General features: G+C 39.1%; 1 protein-coding gene and 1 pseudogene across 1 annotated transcript; one reads left to right on the top strand and one right to left on the bottom strand.

The window, feature by feature from the left end:
• Window positions 1-385: 385 nt before the first annotated feature.
• Window positions 386-10,860, top strand: LOC134472283 (uncharacterized protein C11orf24-like; the record flags this gene model as incomplete). Its single annotated transcript, XM_063233559.1, is given in 3 exon segments — window positions 386-1,270; window positions 1,747-1,862; window positions 1,864-10,860. Coding segments are annotated over 3 exon segments (1,110 nt in total), but the record flags the coding sequence as incomplete, so codon positions are not given.
• A 6,485-nt stretch (window positions 10,861-17,345) lies between these two features.
• Window positions 17,346-22,369, bottom strand: LOC100725471 (sodium-coupled neutral amino acid symporter 2-like; annotated as a pseudogene).
• Window positions 22,370-22,851: the final 482 nt, after the last annotated feature.

Below are 22,851 nucleotides of genomic sequence, written 5' to 3'. Positions count from 1 at the left end.
CGAGTACTGAGCCTGCGGTGGGGAGTGACCCACAGCCCCTGGACAAGGACTGGGAGGGAATGGATGAGCGCAGGAAGGAAAAGGCAGGAGAGGCGCGTCCAGAACCGTTCTCGACACCCCGCGCCTAAGGAGCCCAAGCAGCCTTGCGTGGACAAGGCCCAAAGCACAGCGCGGGCCTGGCAGCCCTGGAGTCTCTGCCCTGGGCTTCGGTGAGCGGCGGGAGGGCGCCGGGCCTGCAGGGGGCGCTGTAGCCTGGACGGAGATGGGCAGACAGGCCCCTGAGGTAGGAGCTCAAGCTGCCTGGAGAATCCTGGCCTAACTCCGTGGCTACTGTGTTTTAAAAGTTGCCTTAGGATCGCTGCTCTAACTCTTCCTCTGACTTATTTCCTGCACCTGCCCACCAGTGTTTTCCTCTCGTTTGGGAGCCCGGCCGCCTGGACCTGCTCTGCCTGGATGCGTCACTTACCACAGTGGAGCTGCCTCAGTCCCACCTGTGCCACAGCATGTCACGTTGCCCTCACCTGCAGAGCCAGACCTGACCTGGCAAACAAACAGTGCCAAGGCCTCAACTCAGGGAATCATTCACAGCCTGAGGAGCCTCAGGGACCACAGCACTCTGCCCCCAGCTAACCTGCAAGATGTGGACAGCTCTCATATTTTTGCATTTTTGCTTTGTCCTTATCTGGAAGCCAGACACAAGTCGCCAATCCCCACATGTGTGTGGCAGGCCCCAATCACAGCTGTCCCTGGGTTTCCTTCTCTCAGCTCGCCTCATGCACCAGTGTCAAGTACCAATGCATCTCCAAGAACAATAGCAAGGGCGACGTTGGCCACGATTGCCCATACTGCTTCTGTGGAGCTCCTCCAGCATCCTCAGTTCCTCAGCACACACACTCACTCCACGGGAACTCTGCATCCTCTGTGGATCCCCAGGGATAAGGTCCCTCCAGTCGGGTCAGTTGCCCAGCCAGAGTTTAGCACTCCAGGTAGGTTTACATCTCCCCCCTCAAACACCACTCCAGAGGCCACCACTGTCCCTTATATGGCTTTGATGTCTTCCACATCAGTGGCCACAATCCAGGCACAAGCTAAGGAGCCAACCACCAGCACAGTGCCAGTGCCTTCTGCCAATCCGACCCCTGAGGTGGAAGCCACATCCCCCAAAACACTTGTCAAATACCCATGGAACTGGAAGGCCAACCACTCCCCCAGACATCAGAGCAGGTGGAGACTAAAGACACATCTGGAACTGGCTCTGATGTATGATACCTAGACCTCAGGGAACCCTTAGATACCAGCTACAGTTTTGCACCAGCCCAGCACCAAAGGCAAGTGTTAGGGTAAACTGAGGCACAGTTGAGCTCACTGAGGCAGGGAGGCTTTTACTGCAGATGGGATACAGTTGGGTTGAGGGCAAAAAGACCATTGGACCCAAGCAAGGAGCTGAAGCTTGTTTTATGAGGAAGTTTAGGTATGGGAGGGAGGCACTGGTGAGGGGGTGCAAAATTTTGAGCCTCTGAGTAGGGTTCTGAGGCTAGTTGACAGGACAGTGTTTGTACAGGACAGTGCTGGCAGACTCAGTGTATCTCTTGTGGTTCTTCACAGAATCAGCTATCTGCAGGTTCAGCTATGGGGGGCAGGTGCTAGCTTTTTGACCTGTGTAGTGAAGCTGCTAGCTTTCTGTCAACACTGCACTTGCAGATGTGAGTAACAGATCTTCTTGGGGAGTTTCTCTCTTCTGGTTAGGCCAGGAATCTGGTGCAGAGACCTGACTGCCAGTACCTACTAGTCACTACTGAGAGCGTGTCCCCATCCTCAGTGATCAAAACATCCCTTGTTTTGATGCTTATAGTTGGGGTGACCTTTTGTCATCATCTTGGTTTGGTTTACCCTGCAAGCCTACAAGAGCTACAAGAAGCAGGATTACACACAGGTGGTTTATCTAATCAATGGAAGGTATGCAGACTTTTAGACATGAGTGTAGGCTGGGACTGGCTTGGAACCACCACAGTTTGGGGCAAGTCCAGCCTCTTCCTCTGCCTTCTGTTTTGCCTCTGAGACCCAACCAAAAGCTTCCAGATCCTTTTGGTGCAATTTTGGAGATATGCAAGATGCTTAGACACATTTAACCACTGTCAGATTAATTCCATGGTTACAAAAGAGTTGCTACTGTTTTATATTTATTTTTGTAAACTATCATGAGCCAAGAGCATATGAGAATTCTGCTGTGGGATGGGTGGGGTGGGCACAAGTCCTGGACCACGTGTCCCACAGTGTGTCAGAATTAGAGTAATGGCTGCTCTCCACTTAAAAAATTATAAAGAACAGAAAATATAACTGTTATCTCAGGGCATCCAGTGGCACAGTTTATAAAAATGACTACCTCTCTCTTGTGGACAGATATAATATTGTTCTGCATTTACAACAGAGTATGCTGTCAGGTATTGATATGCATTTACTTCCATTTTGCTATGGAGTTTTAATATCTAAATTTGTAAGATTTAAAAAATATATAACCATTGGGAAGCTTTTCCTTTTCCATTTACAGTTTTTATTTTCTGTAGCTTGAGAGAGAACTTCATTGTTACTGCCTCAATGAAACTAATTGTGAGGTAAATCCTTGGTCAGGTGGCTGGAGATATGAATGGGGAAGTGGCTAGATCTCTCTTTTTTAAAAATTTTATTTAAGGAGAAAAAGAAAAAAAAACCAAAAAGGATACAAGTTATACAGAATTTCAGAAAAAATAAACAATAGGAAATCACTAGTTAATAGATTACATATTGTTATCTTAGAAAAAGTTGTTCAAGTTACAAAATCAAAGCATATAAAGTGGACTTTAAAACAGTGAGACTGCAAACAGTTTTGTTCAATGATCCAACAAAACTCAGTAATATGGTTATCTATCTCATACACTTAAATATATATGCAGTTATATCCTTTAGAGCACTTTCTTTTCTTTTCTTTTGTACAATGACAATTACACATTTTGGGTTTTATTACTCCCACAGTTCTTATTACTTTTTTTGAAGAGAGTAAAACCAAATGTGACATAACAGAACAGAGTCAGTCAAATCAAAAGGATGGACAAAATAGATAATGTAAAAACAAAATACAAGGTGATCAACAATGGTTACCATACTGCCTCTTGCTATTTTAAGAAGAACTGCCTATATTATCAGTTATAATAAAATTGAACAAAACAGTAAAGAATAAAACCAAAACATTGGAGACATTACAGGACTTTAAAAGAAGATAATAGCCAGAATGGGCATCATAATGAATCTTGTTGTCTTCACAGTTATTGCCTATACTTTTGAACTTGGTACTATCAAGCAAAGCAGAATAGGGGAAAATCAGTCAAAACAAGATGGTGAGGGTTATACAGGGTTTCAAATCAAGTTAATAGGAAATCAAAATGGGTTACTCTAATGTATCCTGCTATTTTTATTTATTTTTCCCTTAATTAAAAAGATAAAAATAAAAAAGTAAATAAAAAAGGAGATTGAGATAAAAGAGGGCATAACAACCAAACAGCGCAGGTCAAAACATAACCATTTAAGCAAAATAGTGTTTCACCACAAGATATCCTGACGTAAAATAGTTACCATAGTGTCTCTTTCCTTGAAATCTTTCGAGTATAACTTCGTATACTGTAGCACCAAACATATCAAGAAAATGTAAAACCATTCAAGAGAATGCCAGTATCACATGGTATTTAGAACCAACTAACTTTTGCAAGTTGTTGTTATTGGTTTCCACCGTGTGTTGGCTGGCTGGTGTCCTGGTAGAAGAACACGTCCCCATATGTGATGTGGTGATGATGCAGAGGAGTCTGTGTAGGTTTTACCAGCTGTGTAACTTTGTCTACAGACACATCCCGCAGTCAGAATCAGCAGGCCTTGGAAATCATTTTCCAAATCGAGGCTTCATTTATGGTGGGGTCTGTCATATGGAAGATACCTGATGAGTGAAGCAATGACTGACCAATGCAATGTTTCTGGGAGTCAGAAGAGGCTGTTTATACTTCAAGATGAAAGTGGGAAAGGAAATCAGCAAAATGAGCAAAGGCTTTCAAGAAAAGGTCAGATTTAAATTATGACAAAGCGCTAAGCTTTGGAGGTGTGCCGCTGGTGCCAGCAAATATTAGGGAAGCAAATATTAGGAAGAATGATAGGATGGAAATCATCAGCATCCCTCCACATGAGAGCAGTTAGACTGAAAGAAGGTTTCTGAAAAGGAGGAAGTAGGGAGTGGTTCAAAGATGGTTTGGGGGCAGTCTTGGAAAGCCTAATTCATAGCTAAGTGCAGGGCATTTGAACCCTTCTCTAAAGGAAGGTAGTGTTGGCTTTTTCTCTATAAAAACTTTTTAATGAGATGAAGTTACATAAGCCACTTTAAGCACAGTGGCATTTAGTACACTGAGTGATTTTTAAGTAGGAGAGTGACTTGATCAGCAGTGTGACTCACAGTGTACTGTGCAGCAGTCCAGAGGTGGATTGGAGATGGACTGAGAAGGGGAGAGAAAGCATGATTGGGAAACCACTGTTAGAATCTAGGCTGCAGTGGTGTAAAAGAGGGAAGTAACAGTAAGGATGGAGAGAAGGGGACAGGGGAAAGTTGATGGAGAAAGATTCCAAAGAGTAGATAGATGGTGAGGTAGAAAAGGAAGGAAGAGGAGGGAGAGGAGAGGTCATCCAGGAATGAAGACTGTGGACTTGGAAACCATCTGTGTAAAAATCATAGGTAAAGCTTGAAGATTGAGGAAGGTTAACAAAGATACCAATGTAGACAGATAAAGGGCGTAAAGTATATATGGTTTGGGAAGACTTAAACTTTCAGGGATGAAACGAAGGGAAATATTTTCAATGTATAATATATGAGTGTTTAGAAAAATTGAACTAGAAGAGTTTGTAAGACAGAAGATTGGAGAAAATATAAGAATCTGATCAAATACTGAAGGAAGGGGCTGGGGATTTAGCTCACTGGCATTAGTGCCTGTCTGGCAAGTGTGAGGTCACATTAAGTCACCAGCACCAAAAAAAACCCCAAAAAGAAAAAAAAAAAAAAACCGAAGGAAGATTGAAAATCTTAAAAACTTGAGGGAGGCTATTAATTTTGATAACAAAAATGTTGGTCATTTAAAAGAGTTACAGAACTTTGTAAGAAAGAAGTAGGCCAAGAATTTTGTCACTGAAAGGGAGAGAGACAGAAGAGCCATTAACCTCACAGGAAGAGCTTTAGGTTCTAGGAGAAGGAAAGACTAAAGAGGGGGAAGGGTTCAGGGAAGAAAGGAATAGTGAGCTGGAGGATCCAAGAAAGGGAAGATTGGAAGGAGCAAAATCACTGAATATTTGGAATAAGGGAATGAAGTCATAAATTTGTGACAACAAAAGCAAGAATTGCTATATAAAGAAATAATTGGAGAATATAAAATTGGATCTAAAAAATTGAGAGCTTGTTGTTACTGACTTTGTTTCAGTAGAGTAAGGAATTGATTACTTTATAGGTGAAGTGCAGGAGCTGGGAGCAGGGGTACAGGGTGAGTAGGTGGAAGCGGGAGTTGAGGGTCTGGTGTCATAGATGGGAAGAAGGGGTCGAGAGCACAAACGATCTTGTGATAAATACTTCATGCATTTGCAATAGTGACATCATCTGCCTCCCCCATCCCCACTGCGAGTTTGGAATGTGTTGATGTGACGGAATGTGAGAATCAAGAAATTTTAGAGTATCATTGAGAAGATAAATGAATCTGGTAGCCTATTGATCTTTTCTATTTAAGTAACATAGAATTTTGCCTGTATGTGTAATTTTCAGAAAGAAATACCTTGTGCTAGCATAGCTGACCGAGACAGTTTCTGGTATGTATTTCTCATAATTAATGAGGCCCTAGCAGAGACACATCTGTTTGGAGTTTGGAGAGGTTTTAACTTTAATTTCAGAGTATTAGATAGGAAGTATCAGTCTAGGGCTGACAGCACTTGCCTGGTATGCACGAGGCCCTGAGGTCCCAGCATTTCCAAAATTAAAAATTTTTTTTCTCTGAATACTCAGTGAGTAAACTACTTAAATTTGTAGGCCACATACTGATTCTTCATGTTTTTTTTCTTTGTTTACTGTCACAATCTTTTTAAGAACATTAAAGGCCATTTTTAGCTGAGAGGCAGTGGCATAACAGATCATGGCCTATGGTTTGCCTATCTTGATATAGAAAAAGAAAACAGAATTGTGTGAAATGAGCCCATGGTCAGATGTATATGGGGAAAGAACTAGAGATGTATGCCTGGGAATTTCAGTATTGCAATTTTTAATTGAATTTGGATTTATTTTGTTAGCCAAACTGAGTAATTTTTAATTTTTTTAAATTATAAAGTTGGTGGTTTGTTAAACAACTTGGGACTACCATAAAAAATATAGTTACAAAATCATGGAGAGAAATAGGACTTCTTAAATAGTGAAATAAACTCATTTCTCTATGACAGTGAGGAGAGGATACTTGGAAAACTACCAGAATCAGTGTTTCCAAGACTCTGGAGGTTAACTCAAAGCTTACAGCAATGTAAGGAACATAAATTGAACAAAAGATGCAGAACCCTCCTAAAGAACCATGGGGTTTGTGATGTTTTATCTTTTTCTATCTCCGTTTCCACTTCCCAGCCTGTGCTGTCTTTGGAAACAAGTAGCTTTCCAGTGATGGAGGGATGGACTGAGCTTGGAACTCTTCAGAAGGCCCCACACCAAGGGCAGTGTCCCATGGATCTGTCTCATGGTTCCCTATAGCCTCAGTCATGAAGTGTGTGCTGGGCCATCTCTCGTGCCTGGGTCTGGGAGCTCAGGAGAGCTGACAGTTCTTCAGGGAGGTGTAGGTGGGGATTTCAGGTGTGCTGGTGAGGAAGAGCTTTGCTACCTTTAACCATATTCTTTTTTTTAGTTAGAGAAAAAAAGAAAAACAGAAAAAAGAGTAGAAATAATACAGAATTTCAATAAAAACAGTAAGAAATCACTAGTTGATAAGTTATATATTGTTATCTTAGAAGTACTTGCTCGTCACAAAATCAAAGTATAAAAATTGGACAGTCAATCACAGTATAAAACATTCTGCTTGATAAACTAACAAAAACTTAGTACTACGGTTATCTATCTTGCATACTTAAACATACTTATACTTATATCCTTTAGAGCACTTTCCCTTTCATTATCACAATATCTATTGTACATTTTGGATCTTATTACTCTTTCAGTTTATTATTTTTTTATACTAGAGAGATAATACAATATTTCTAAATATGAATCTGATTTATTTTACTTATGGGGATAGTCTCAAGTTGCCTCCATTTACCTATAAAAGCCTCAAGATTATCCTTCTATATAGCTGAGTAATATGCTATTGTATAAAAATACCACATCTTTTTCATCCATTCTCTGTTTGATGGGCATTTCGATTGTTTCCAAGATTTAGCTATTACAAATTGCACTGCTATACGCATGGGGGCATATATATTGCTGAGACATGACCTTTTCAATTAGTGGGAAAATGCACAGGAGGGGAGTAGCTGGATTGAATGGAACTTATAATCCTTTTGAGGTTCCTTTAATTCCTTTTGAGGAATCTTCATACTGATTTCCAGGGTGGCTGCACCAGCCTACACTCCCACCAACAGTGTAGGAATGTTTTTTTTTCTCCACAGCCTCACCAACATTTGTTATGAATTGATTTCTTGAGGGCAGCCATTCTTTCTAAAGTGAGATGAAATCTCAATGCTGTTTTAATTTGCATTTCTGAAATGACCAGTGATGGTGGACATTCTCCATGTATTTATTTGTCCCTCGTATATCTTCATCTCAGAAATGTGTGTTCATCTCTGATGCCCATTTGGAGAAGGTCTTTGAATTTGAGGGGTTTGATGTTTTTCAATTCTTTATATGTTCTGGATCCAAATCCTTTGTCTCAGTGGCTGCTGGCTAAAATTCTTTCCCATTCTGTGGGGTTTTGTTTCACTTTGTTGGTGACTTCTTTTAAAGTACAAAACGTTTTGAATAGCGTGAGATCCCAGTTGTTGATTCTTTGAAGTACTTCCTGTGTTTTGTGTTTTGTTCATGAATTCTTTGGCTACCCTTATGTCTCCAAGATTTCTACCTACCTTGTCTTCAAGTAGATAAAGTGTTTCTATTTTAGTGTTTAGATTTTTGATCCATTTTGACTTTAGTTTTGTGCATGGTGATAGGTGTGGGTCTAGTTTTTGTCTTTGGCATGTGGAAAGCCAGTTTTCAACACCATTTATTAAAGAGGCTATCCTTCTTCCAGTGAACATTGTTAGCCCCTTTATCAAATATAAGGTAGCTGAGTCTTTGGAGTTGTGTTTGCATCTTCTAATCTGTTCCATTGATTCTCAGGGCTTATTTCTTTGCCAGTATCATGCTGATTTTATCACTGCAGCTTGTAGTATAATTTCAAGTCAGGGATAGATAGGTATGATTCCTGCCTTTCTTCCATACCCAGGATTGCCTTTGCTATTCAAGGGCTCTTCTGTTTCCAAATGAGCTTTAGAAATGTTTTGTATAGCTCTGTGTGGTATGTTAATGGTACTTTGATTGGTATTGCATTAAATGTGTATAACAGTTTTGGAAGTATGGCCACTTTCAAAATGTTGATTCTTCTCAACTAAAAGCAAAGAATATCTTTCCATTTTCTGACATCCTCTTCAATCTCCTTTTTTAGAGTACTATAGTTTTTAATGTATAGGTCTTTTACATCCTTTGTTAGGTTGATTCCTACATGTTTCATTTTTTAGATACTGTTGTGAAATTATTTCCATAATTTCTTAGTGAATTTTCCGTTTGTATACAGGAATGCTATTGAGTTTTGAGTGTTGACCTTATATCCAGCTACATTGCTGAATTTGCTTATTAACTCTAATAGTCTTTTGGTGGAGTTTTTGGGGTGTTCTATGTAGAGTATCATGTCACCTGTAAACAGTGATAATTTAACTTCTTCCATTTCTATTCTCACCCCTTTTATTTCTCTTTTCTGTCTAATTTCTCTTGCTGTTTCCAGAGCTATATTACATAAGAGTGGTGATAGTGGACATCCTTGTCTAGTTCCTGATTTTAGAGTGAAAGATTTCAGTTTTTGTACATTTCATATGATGTTGGCTGTTGGCTTTTCATAGATGGCTTTTATCAGATTGACCTAGAGACCATCTATTTTGATCTTCTGTAGAGATTTTATCATGAAAAAGTGTTGGACTGTATCAAAAGCTTTTTTTTCATCTGTTAAGATGATCATGTGTTTTTTGTTTTTGGCTCTGTTGATCTGGTGTATTACATTTATTGATTTGCATATGTTAAACCATCCTTGCATTCCTGGGATAAATTCCACTGGTCATGGTCTATAATTTTCTTGATGATTTTGCTGCATTCCATTTGCTCATATTTTATTGAGAATTTTTTGCATTTGATGTTCATTAGGGGAATTGGCCTATAACTCTCCTTTTTGGTTTAGTCTTTCTTTGATTTTGGTATCAGAGTAATACTTGCCTCCACGAATGAGTTAGGGAGAATTGCTTCCTTTTCAATTTCATTAAAGACTTCAAGGATTTTTGGAATAAAATCTTCTCTAAATTTCTTCCAGAATTTAGCTCTGAATCCAACAGGACCTGGGCTTTTCTTTGTTAGTAAGTTTTTAATTATGTTTTCAATTTTAGTAACTGATATTGGATCATTCAAAATTTTTATATCTTCTTGATTCAGCTTTGGTAATTTACATGTTTCTAGGAATCTGTCCATTTCTCTGTGCTTTCCACCTTATGTAAGTAAAGATTTTCAAAGTAGGGACAGGGATTTAGCTCAATGATGTAAGTGCCTGCCTGGCAAGCGTGAGGTGGTGAGTTCGATCCTGGTACCAAAAAGAAAAAAAAAAGATTTTCAAAATAGATATTCATGATCTTCTGAATAGCCAGAAGATCTATATTAATTTCACCCTTTTCATTCCTTATTGCGCAAGTCTGGGTTTTTTCTTTCTTTTCCTCAATAAGGTTGACTAGGTGTTTATCAATTTAGTTTGCTCTTTCAAAGAACCTACTCTTCATTAATTCTTTGTGTTGTTTTCTTAGTCTCAGTTGTATTAATTTCTGCTCTAATCTTCATAATTTTCTCCCTTCTATGAGCTTTTGTCTTTCCTTGCTCTTCTTGATTATGTGTTTTTTGTTTTTGGCTCTGTTGAAGTGGTGTATTACATTTATTGATTTGCATATGTTAAACTATTCCTGGAATAAATCCCACTTGGTTGAGATGTATAATCTTCTTGATGATTTGCTGTATTCTATTTGCCAGTATTTTACTGAGAATTTTTGCATCGATGTCCATTAGGGAAATTGACCTATAGTTCTCCTTTGTGGTTGGGTCTGTCTCTGCTTTTGGTATCAGAGTAATACTTGCTTCCAGGAATGAGTTAGGGAGGATTGCTTCCCTTTCAATTTCATAGAAGAGCTTAAGCAGTATTGGCATCAAACCTTCCCTAAATTTCTTGTAGAATTCAGTCATGAATCCATCAGGACCTGGGCTTCTCTTTGTTGGTAAGTTTTTAATCATGTTTTCAATTTCAGTAGCTGTTACTGGGTTATTCAAAATTGTTATATCTTCTTGATTGAGCTTTGGTGATTCATATGTTTCTAGAAATCTGTCCATTTCCTCTGTGTTTTCACCCTATGTGACTAGATTTTCAAAATAGGTATTCATGATCTTTTGAATTTGCATGGGATCTGTACTGATTTCTCTATTTTAAGTCTTTTTTTGTGTGGATTTGAGTTTTATTTTTTTCTTAATAAGGTTGGCTAGAGGTTTATCAATTTTGTTTATTCTCTCAAAAAGCCAGCTCTTTGATCGGAGAACATGGCGGACAGACAGCAGCAGCTACTGAAAGCTCTCTGAAAGGCTCGGCTCAGAGGCCAGGAATGATGCGGACTAAGGAGATACGAACCAGTAGAGATGTGCTCTGCTGACTCAGGAACGAACTGGGCTGAGAGAATCCAACTTGGAATGCGGTCCTGACGCTAAAATAGGAACAGAGAAGTCTCGGTGTGGAGGCTCGACCGCGCGCCATTGGAAACCGCGATTTGGGTTTCCCGCCGCCTGGCGGCTGGCTGCCTCCACAAGCGGCTCGGCAATGAGAGACGCGCCGAGCTCTGGGAACGGGAGTCTGCGAACGGAGTCGGAAACAGGACGGACAAGGAGGAAAACTGACTGGTGGCGAGGTGAGCGAGAAACTGACTCCCTACCACAGTTTGACTCCAGCGGAGGTTTTTCTGGGCTCGGGCAGTCCTGTAAGAGCAGGGCGCGGTGGCAACTCTAGCCGCACATTCCCCTCTCGGACGGGATTGGTGAAAGGTGCCTGGCCTGAGTGACGCTGCTGGCGGACTCCCTAGGCTGGCCTAACCCAGATCCCAGAGCCTGATGGTGGCCCGGAGGAGCGACCGACTCCCGCGTAGGCTGCCTCCTCCGCAACTCCCTGGGGCGCAGCGGTGGGCGGGAACAACTAGCCAGTGCAATTTGATCAGGCTGTGGCTGACAGGCAGGGAAGCCGGGCCTCCTATGTAAGATTGCATTTTATAAGGAACAGAAAATATGGGGAAGGGAAGCAACAAAAAAGGCTCCTCGGCCCCCAATCCTGAGAAACAGGCAATAGTGGACACCGCACCAATATACATTAAGCGCCATCTAGAGAGCCTCATAGACCAATTCAGGAATGAAGTTATCAATGACCTGAAGCTAGAAGTATGCAGAATAGTTAGAGAAATGCTAAGTACCACCCAGGAAAAAGCAGATGGTGGAATGGAAGAACAGAAAAAGAGGGGAGAATTGCTTGATGGAGAAAACAGAGAAAGCATTGAGTATGTGAAGCAGGTTCAAAGGGACTATCAAGAAATTAAGAAGTCTATCCAAGACTGGCATAACAGCTTGAAAGAAACTAAGGACAGACTATCTGAATTGGAGGGCAGACTTGAAACATGGGAGAATGAAATGAAAAACTTCTTAAAAATAACAAAGAAACACACAGCAATAATACAAAGACAAGAAGATGATAAGAGGAGCCATAACTTAAGGATTAAGAACATAAAAGAAGAAGTAGGGACACAAACAAGTGAACTACAAAAGCTACTCACAGAAATAATCCAGGAGAATTTTCCTAATTTAGCAAAAGGTAAAGATACTCAGATGTATGAGGCATACAGGACCCCAGCTACCTACAACCCTAACAGAGAAACACCCAGGCATATAATAATAAAAATTCCAGAAATTCAATACAAGAACAGAATATTAAAAGCTGTAAGAGACAAGAAACAGATCACTTACAAGGGAATACCCATCAGAATTACAGCAGATTTCTCTTCACAAACCATCAAATCACGAAGAGCATGGGGAGAAATAATTCAAGCTTTGAAAGATAATAATCTCCAGCCAAGATTGAGATATCCTGCACAACTGTCCCTGGAAATTGATGGGAAAACAAGGTGCTTCCAGGATAAAGAGGAACTGGGGGAATTTGCAACCACCAATTCAACCCTACAGAAAGTATTGCAGGATATTCTAAAAAAAGAAAAATACAAAGAACCCAGAAATAGTGGCGGGGAGGCCACAACGAATGGAGCAGAGAACAAAATGAAGAAGACAAACTGACAGCTACTGACAGAAAAAGAGCTCAACAGAAATGAGACAGAGAAGATTGGATGATAGGAACAGCTTTTTTTGGAGAAAATGACATCTTAATAGGTAATGCTGATTTAGTACCATCTTGTTTTGAAGTCTCATCTAGCTTTTGTTCTTCTGTCTCCAATGGTCTAAACAGGTTGTATCTTATTGGATTTTGTTATGTACGATAGTATAAGCAAAAACCTTTTAAAGACAAGGAGATTATACAGAGACCATTGTTCATTTTCTGTTAGTCAATTCTAAATACTCTATAATGCTGTCATTCTCTTAAATGGTTTTACATTGTTTTGATATACTTAATGCTACAGTATATGAAGTTGTACTCAAGGACTTCAGGGAGGGAGTCAATATGGTAACTATTTTGGGGTCAGGATTAGCTGGTGGTGAAACACTATTCTGCTTAAATGGTTATGTTTTGATCTGCCCTGTTTCGCTGTTATGCCCTCTTTTTTCTCAATCTCCACTCCATTATTTACTTTTTTATTTTTATCCATTTAATTAAAGGGAAAAATATAGCAGGATATAATATAGTAACCCACTTTGACTTTCTATTATCTCGATTTGAAGCCCTGTATTACTCTCACCATCTTGTTTTTGACTGAGGTTTCTCTATTCTGTTTTGCTGGATAGTATCAGGTTCGAAAGTTTAGGCATCAGCTGAGAAGATAATGAGATTCATTATAACGCCCATTCTCGTTGACTTTTATCTACTTTTGAAGACCTACAATATCTCCAATGTTTTGGTTTTGTCGGTTTTATTCTTTACTGTTTTGTTCAATTGTATTACAACTAATGATATAGGCAATTCTATTAGAAATAGCGGGAGGCATTATGGTAACCATTGTTGATCACCTTGTATTATGTTTTTATATTATCTATTGTGTCCACCCTTTTGACTTGACCGATTCTGTTCTGTTATGTCACATTTGGTTCTACTCTCTTCCAAAAAAGCAATAAGAACCATGGGAGCAATGAAACCCAAAATGTGTAATAGTCACGGTACAAAAGAGAGGAAAAAAAGTGCTCTAAACTATATAACTGCATGTATATTTAAATGTATAAGATAGAAAATGATATCACAGAGTTTTATTGGATCATTGAACAGAACTGTTTGCAGTATCATTGTTGGAATGTCCACTCTACAAGCTTTAATTTTGTGACTCGAACAATTATTTCTAAGATGGCAATATGTAATCCATTAACTAGTGATTTCCTACTGCGCATTTTTTTCTTCTGTAAATCTGTATAACTTGTACCCCTTCACTGTTTTTTTCTTTCTTTTCTTTTCTCCTTAAATAAAAAAAAAGCCAGCTCTTTGATTCATTAAATCTTTGTATTTTTTAGTTTTAATTGCATTAATTTCTATTCTGATATTTACAATTTCCTTTATTCTATGAGCTTTGGTTTGACTTGCTCTTCCTTTTTTAGCAGCTTGAGATGTAGCATCAGGTTGTTTATTGTACCTGTTCCATTTTCTTGATATGACAGTTTATTTCTATGTGTTTCCCTCTTATGACTACTTTGCCTCCCACAGGTTGCAATATGCTGTATCTGCATTTTCATTGAATTGTAAGTATGGTTTTATTTCTTTTTTAATTTAACCTGTAATCTAAAGTTTTTTCAGAAAGTTGTTACTTAATTTGTATGTATTTGTGTAAGTTTTGCAATTTATTTTGTCATTAATTTCCAGTTTCAGTGTGCTATGGTCAGATAATACGTATGAGATAATTTAAATCCCTTTGCATTTACTTAAGGATGTTTTATGGGTTAATATTTGGTCTATTTCGGAGAATGTCCCATGCGCAGCTGAGAAGAATGTATTTTCTGATGTAGTTGGGTGGAACACTCTGTAAACATTTTCTCAGTCCATTTGCTCACAGGTATAATTCAGTTCTATTATTTCTTTGGTGACATTTGTCCATTTGATCTATCTGTTTGTGACAGTGGGATATTAAGGTCTCCTATTACAATTGTGTTCTTGTGTATTTGGATTTTCATGTCCATTAGTATTTGCCTTATATAGTTGGGTGCTCCTTTATTTGGTGCATATATATTTATAATTGTTAGTTCTTGCTCTTGAATTTTTTCACTAACAAGTATATAGTGACCTTCTTTATCTCTTTTAATCATTTTAGGTTTGAAGTTCACATTGTCTGCAAAAAGAATAGCCACCCCTGCTTTTTCCTGTGTTCCTGTTGCATGAAATACTGTTTTTCATCTTTTGATTTTTAATCTATTCAGTTTCTTTTTGAGTCAGATGTATGTCTTGTATATATCATATTATGGGATCCTGTTTCTTGATCCATTCTGTCAACCTTTTTCTTTTGATAGGTGAATTGAGGCCATTTACAGTGATGGATATAACATACGTAGTGGCTCAACTTTGTCATGTTATGTTCCTGTTGTTAGTTTTCTGCTTTTCTCTCTTGTTTAATTGCTTGTCCTGCCTAGTGATTTCTTTCTGTTGTTTTTCTGGAGATTGTGGTCATTTTTATCTCTATCTAGTATGTCTTTTAGTACTCTTTCTAGGGTTGGTTTTTGGACATGAATTTTGTCTGTTGTTCCTTGTCATGGAAGTATCTTGTTTCTCCATTAAATATGAAAGAAAGTTTACCTGAGTACATCAATCTGGGTTAAAAGTTGTTTTGTTTTCAGGGCTTGAAACACCTCCCTCCCAGTTAGTCTTGACTTGAAGGTTTGTGTTAAAAAGCCTACCATGATTCCAATAGGCTTTCCTTTATAGGTGAGTTGTGTCTTTTCTCTAACAGCTTTTAGTATTCTGTTTTTATGCTGTGTATCTTGGATCTTAATTATTGTATGTCTGGGTGTAGATTTATGTTGGTTATGACTGTTTGGCATTCTGTATGCCTCATGTATCTGCATATCAGATTTTTTCCCCATATTTGGGAAATTTTTTGGTATTCAGTGATTATTTTACCGATGTCATTTGTGTTGGCTTCTGCATCTTCATTGATGCCTATTAGTCTTATATTGTTTTTTGTGGCATTGTCTTGAAGCTACTGAATTGTCATTTCATGCTGCATTTTAAAGTTTTATCCTTTCATGACTGCTAACTGCAATCCTATCCTCAAGGTCTGAAAGTCTATCCTCAGCTTCATTTAAACAGTTTTTCCAGCTTTCAATAGATTTTTTGTTTCTTGGATATCTCTTTGAATTTGTTTCATAGATTCTGTTTGTTTTGTATATTGTTCTGTATGTTTCAATCAATTTCCCATGCTCCTGTACTTTTTAAAATCTAGTTCTTGTGTAGCTGTGCTGAGCAACTCCTTTACTAAGGTTGTTATTTCTTTCTTTACATGAGAAGCTGTTTGTAATTTGATTTCTTCTCTAGCCCTGTGGATTTGTTTTTTTATTTCACTTGCTATGTTTTCAGAGATTTCTGGTGTATTACTTTTAAAGTCCTCTATTTCAGCGTCACTGTACTTGCTCCTGATGGACTAGATGTTTGAGATTGCATTTTGCTGTTTTGTTTTGTCATTTTCATCTTTTGGGCTAATATTTGGTCTTTCAATACCAACAGTCTCAACTGTCGATAGTGTGAATTTTAGGGTACTGCTGTGTGGTTTGTTTTTGTCCATTTGTTGAGTACCACAGTGAAGAGGAGAGCCAGTCATCTGAGTTTGTCCTACAGGGTCTCTTGGGGGAGTCCTACATTCTACTTCGGCTGACTAGCCTAGGAATTGATGTAAGTCAACCCTTATTTAGTTCCTGGGGTTACTATGTGTTCAAGTTGCTCCAGGTCACCAGATCTCCCTGTCTATAGTTTGTCTTGGCTGAGACCCTGCTGTGTTCCTTGGTGTCTCATAATCCCATTTAATTTTTTCCAAGTTGGTAGAGGCCTTTTTGGCACACTCCTCAACCTGCCTGATGTTCTCTGTGTGGAGGAAGGAATAACTCACACTCTTACCAAGTTCATCAAGGTCATACAGCTAGAGGGAGCTTCACTACGTCTCCTATTTGCCCACTGAAGACCTCTATTTTAGGGGTAATTTCACTACCCTGATGGGAGCCTGCTAAGGTCTGCTGTTTGGATGAGGGGATACTGAGTCTCCCATCAACCCCGTGCAGTTAATCCACTGCAGTCCAAGGTTCTGGGGGGAGTAGTGGGAGCCAAAGATAACAGCAATGCTAGGTCCAGGAGGTGGGGGTGGCTGGGCTGGTGGGGTGCAGACTTTTTCTTTTTACTTATTCACCAATATTTATGTAGTAATTAAGAAACATTTTTAGTTTCTTCTTTGATGTTATGAAATAGTAATTATACTACAATTGTTCCTAAACTTCATAGCATTATAAAGGACAGGCAAAATGTTGTTCTGAGTGTTTATACTCATGTTTGGTAAACACAGTGTTGAGAAGATGTAGATTTACTGCCAACTCTTAGGCAGTACAACAATGTTGAGTTGTATATTTGTACCTTTTGTGCTCATGAGGCTAACTTCCAAGATAAAGCTAAAAACCAACATGTAGAACAAAGTTTTGAAAATGTCAAAATATTTTACTGCTTGCCATGTGCCAGCACTTGGCAGAGGTGAAACTGAAAACAGGTGAAGTTTCACAATAGTTGAGAGTAAACACAACACTGGTTCCACATGGGCTACTTGAGTTTGGGTATTGCCAATTAATAACTACCTCCAGAACAATCCATAACAATCAAGGCCATGCTTCTGATCATCATGACTATGCCATTTAACAGGAAAAACAGAGCCCCAGTCTTCTGCTCAGATGTTATAAGTCCTTCACCAACTTAATACAGAAGGATGATGGGAGAATAAAAGTCTATACAGCCACAGACACAGCAGTAAACCAAAGATATCCTTAATAGTTGGGACACTGATGGTAAGCAAGTTGGAAAATGCCAGGATAGCCACTGTAATGAGTCTACTGGTACTAACTGAAGTATTTTGCTGAACATAAGAAGTGCATTACAGAACTTGGGATTGAGAAAATAATTGATAATGCTTTCAGGGTGATGGCCACTAACAGAACCAAATGAACAATTGGAAAAATAACATAATTTCCTATGAGAAGAGTGTGTGTGAAGCAGTTCTGACTCAACATGTTCATAAAAGGTCAAGTATTCAAAAAGGGCAGCAAGCAGATACATGAGAAACATAAAAAAAATGTTGGACACAGTCGTCATTCCCCTAGAGCTGCAGCCTTTCAGTTTTTCATAGATGGGTGAATGGCTGATGAGAAACACATGAAAACTTCATAACTGGTACAGTGGTTTGTGGGCTGAAGATAAAATAGCATGGTCTTATGATTTGTGTTTAGATGTTCATCCAACAGTTGTTGCAGTTATGGTGGGGCAGGCTTTTCAGAGGTGCCTGAGTCCAGAGTTTATTAATTCATGTTCCAAAGCTGGGGTTAAGGGTATGAATGCTACACCTACCCTAGGTGGATGACCGGTACACATTATAAGGGACAGAAAGAGGTTTGTCCTCTCTCTCTCTCTCTCTCTCTCTCTCTGACTCTGTCTTCTCTCTCTCTCTCTCTGTCTTTTTCTCTCTGTCTGTCTCTGTGTCTCTGTGTCCCTGTGTCTGTCTGTCTGTCAATCTGTCTCTCTCTCATTTGTTGTCTTTTACACATGAATGGTTGCCCCTCTGTCATGTGCCATCCTTCTGTGGATCCAGGCAATTACTGATTGAGACCTCTACAAAATGAACTAAATAAAGCTTTCCCCCTTTAATTTTGGGTGTTGGTTATTTTTGTGTCAGCAACAAGAAAAGTAACTAAGACATATTGTGATAGAATCAACTGTGATTGCTTTGATACAATTGTAAGATATGAAAGCTGTTTCTCTGGAGGAGCCATTCATTGTTCCATTTAATATTAAAGCAATTTTCATGGGATAAGGAATCTGAAATTTTTTTGCAAATCATCGGAAAGAACATACTCAACAAGAAAAGGCCACTAGCATATCCCAAGTTTGCTAAAATTTCCAGCAGTGACAAAGGAAGAGTGAATAGTAGTGGCACTAGCAGAACCAAATATAGATACTGGTCTATTCAGGTACCACAAACCAGTTGTGTCTTCAATGTTTATGAATGTGTGGATCATCCAGGGTAACTCATATTACACTATGAAGAGAAGGCTTGACATAACTCCCATGTTCTGCATGGTAATTGATCCAAAAGCTGTTTTCGATTTAGTCCAAATGTCTGTTTAAAAATTTTTATTTAAAGAAACAAGAGAAAATTAAGAAAACAAAATAAAAAATGAGAAAAAATAGAATACAGAATTCAAAAAAATTATCATAAAATCACTAGTTGATACATTACATATTGTCATCTTAACAATAGTTGTTAAAGTTATAAAATCAAAGCATAAAAAGTGGCTAAGCACTCAAACAGTGATAGTGCAGTGTCTTCTGTTCAATGATCTAATAGATATTTATCTAATAGATATTTAGTAAGATGGTCATCTGTCTTAAATACTATACATACCATTATATCCTTTAGAGCACTTTCCTTCCCTTTTACTTTTACAATATTTATTATACTTTTTGGATCCTATTATTCTGTCAGTTCTTATTTTTTATACTAGAGAGATAATGTGGTATTTACTAATGTGAATCATGATTATTTCACTAATGAGGGTATCCTCACATTGCCTACATTTACCTATAAAGGCCTCAAGATCATCTTTTTTATAGCTGAATAATATTCCATTGTATGAAAATACCACATCTTTTTCATCCACTCTGCTGTTGATGGGAATTTTGGTTGTTTCCAAGATTTAGCTATCACAGATCGTGCTGCTGTGAGCATGGGTGCACATGTATCACTGTGACATGACCTTTTCAATTTTTCTGGGAAACTGCCCAGCAAGGGAATAGCTGGATTGAATGGAACTTCCAATCCTAGTTTTTTGAGGAACCTCCATACTGATTGCCACAGTGGTTGCACCAGACTTCACCCCCACCAAGAGTGGAGAAGTGTCCCTTTTCCCCCACATCCTCAACAACATTTGTTATCAGTTGTTTTCTTGATGGCAACCATTCTTTCCAGGGTGAGATGAAATCTCAATGCTGTTTTAATTTCCATTTCTCGAATGGCCAGTGATGGGGAATATTTCTTCATATATTTATTTGCCCTTTTTATATCTTATCCAGTGTGTTATTTTCTTTCTCTTGTTGTCCTTGAGATTTTGGTCATTATTATCTCTATCTAGTATGTCTTTCAGGACTCTTTCTAGGGTTGGTTTTGGGGACATCAATTTCATCAGTTGTTCTTTGTCATGGAAATATCTTGTTTCTGACCTAAGTTTGAAGGACAGTTTTTCTGGGTACATCAGTTTGGGTTGAACGTTGTTTTCTTTTAGTGCCTGAAATACTTCACTCCAAGGTCTTCTTAAGGTGAAGGTTTGTGCGGAAAAGTCTGCTGTGATTCTAATAGGCTTTCGTTGATAGGTGAGTTGTGTCTTTTCTCTAACAGCTTTTAGTATTCTGTTTTTATGGTGTGCATCTTGGATCTTAATTATTGTATGTCTGCATATAGATTTATGTTGGATGTGACTGGCATTCTGCATCCCTAACTTATTTGGACATCAGATTTTTTTCCCTTTGTGTGGGAAATTTCCTGCAATTCCTTCTGTGAATATTTTAGTTATGCCTTCTGCATTGACTCCTGCCCTTCACTGGTGCCTATTAGCTTATGTTGTTTCTGTTGGCATCATCTTGAAGCTGCTGGATTGTCATTTCATGCTGCTTTTTTGTTTTTATCAGTTATACCCTTGTATGATCACTATCTGTGATCCTGTGTTCAAGGTCTGAAGTTCTATCCTCAGCTTCATTTAAATGGTTTTGTTAGTTTTCAATAGAATTTTTTGTTACTTGGATATCTCTTTGAATTTGTTTCACAGATTTTACTTGTTTTTTGCATTGTTCATTCAAAGTTGCAATCAATTTCCCATGCTCTTGTATTTTTTAATCTATTTTTTCTTTAGCTATAATGAGCAACTTATTTACAAGGTTGTTATTTCTGTGTTTACGTAAGTCATTATTTCTAATTTGATTTCTTCTATAGCCTCATGGATTTTTTTTCTTTACTTCATTTGCTATCTTTCCAGAGATTCCTGGTGTGTGACTTTTAAAGTCCTCTATTTCAATGTCATCTGTACTTGCTCCTGATGGACTAGATGTTTCAGATTGCATTTTGTCTTTTCACTTTGTCATTTTCACATTTTGGGTAAATATTTGGTCTTTGAATCCCAACAGTCTGAACTGTTGGTAGTGTTAATTTTAGGGTCCTACTGTGTGGTTGATGTTTGACCACTTTCTGGGTTCCACAGTGAAGAGGAGAGCCAGTCACCTGAATTCCTCCTACAGGGTCTGTTGGGTGAGTCCTATATTCTATCTGGGCTGACTAACCTAAAAGTATTGATGTAGGTCAACTCTTAGTTCCTGCTGTTGCCATGTCTTCAGGTTGTTGCAGGTCACCAGCTCTCCCTGTCCATAGTGTTTGTGTCAGCTGAGGCCATACTGTGTCACTGGGGGTCTCATAAGCTCTTTTAATTTTCTCCAAGTTTTGGAGGCCTTATTGGCACACTCCTCAACCTGCCTGATGTTCTCTGTGTGAAGGAGGGGATTACCCACTCTCTTGCCAGGTTCATCAAGGCCTTAACAATTAGAAGGATTTTCACTTCTGCTTCTATTTACCTATTGCAGACCTGTATTTTAGGGGCAAACTCACCACACTGACTAGAGCCTGCTGAGGTCTTCTGTTTGGGTGAGGGGTTCCCTAGTCTCCCATCTAGCCATCACAGTAATTCAGTGTAGTCCAACATTCTTGGAGAAGGGGTTGAATCCAAAGATAACTGAAGTACTAGATCCAGGTGGTGGGTGGATTCCCCAAGGAACAGCCCACCGTGGCTGTCCTAGGTGGTCAATCATGCCACAGGTGTCCCAGGTGTTCTGTGGAGGGGTGGCCCCAGCAGCAGCAGTCCTAAGCAACCCAGGACTGCTGGGGTGTCCCTGGTTTTACTTGGAGGGACCCAGGCGGCAGTCTGAGGTGGATTGGTTTTCAGGTTCTCCCAGGTATTCCCAATGAGGGGTGGGCCCAGCACTGGCAGTCCTAGGTGACCCAGGCCTGCCAGGGTGGCCCAGGTGTTCTTGTGGAGGGGTGGGCCAAGCATGCTGGCTACATTGTGTTGGGGCATCCCAGGAGTTCCTAGCTGAAGGGAGGCTCCAGTGGCAGCAGTCTTAGGCCACCCAGCTAGTGCAAAAGTCTTATGCCCCAGTTTTTTATGTAATAAAGACCATTCTTCAATGACAGTGTTTGAAAGGACATGAAAAAATATAGTGAATATATTGACACAAATGTCAATAGTACTATAAAAAGAGCAGCTCCAGTATTAGACATGTTTTAAGAAAGTTAAATGATTCCGTGTCCCATGATTGTATTGCTCAGATTAAATACTGATGTTCTAAAGGAAGTAGTACCTTGATGAGTCTGTTTCTTCGTTCTTCTCCAATTTCAATTCAAATGGAAAGTTCTTGTTTTCAGGATCTACAGCTGCATAATGGCTTTTCAGAGCAGCTTTTTTGGTGAGGTAAGAGTAGTTGAAGTCACTGCTTGAATTGTGGCTAATGCTGACCACATCCAGGGAAGTGCTGAAGCTTCCCATATCAGTCTTCCCCATGCTGTGCATCAGTACAGAGAGTTAGCAGCACTGAACTCTTTTTGTCTTTGATGATGCATCTGCCCTCACCTGCCTCAGTTGTCCCTGATACTTCCTATATCTGCAAACCCCACACAAACATTGAGAAATTTGTTTCAGTCTGACAAAAATTGTAAGGAATAAAATTTTAAAAATGCAGCAACAGGCAGATAAAATTAATTTTAACTATAAAAGGAGATGGTAGAATTGCCACCCCAAACCTCCAGCATCTGCACTGTGGAGTGAAAGGCACAAGCCAACAGTTATGCCATTGCTGCTTGTTGGAATGTTGGGCATAGTGCAGAAGCTGAGCTCCATGGTGGTGTAGTTTGTTTCTCTGTCTTTGTGCTTTTAAAAACTGGGTTGCAGGTTGGGAAGAATTAGCTAATTAAATCTTCTACTTGATCTTTTTTGTTGTTGTTGTTTTGCGACAAGGTCTTGCTATGTAGTTCAGGCTGGTCTTG

Source organism: Cavia porcellus, unplaced genomic scaffold (assembly GCF_034190915.1).
Source record: "Cavia porcellus strain 051 isolate PalLab524CR breed Dunkin Hartley unplaced genomic scaffold, mCavPor4.1 scaffold_23, whole genome shotgun sequence".
NCBI lineage: Eukaryota > Metazoa > Chordata > Mammalia > Rodentia > Caviidae > Cavia > Cavia porcellus.
Note: the sequence above shows the minus strand (reverse complement) of the source record. Positions and strands in the feature narration are given on the sequence as shown.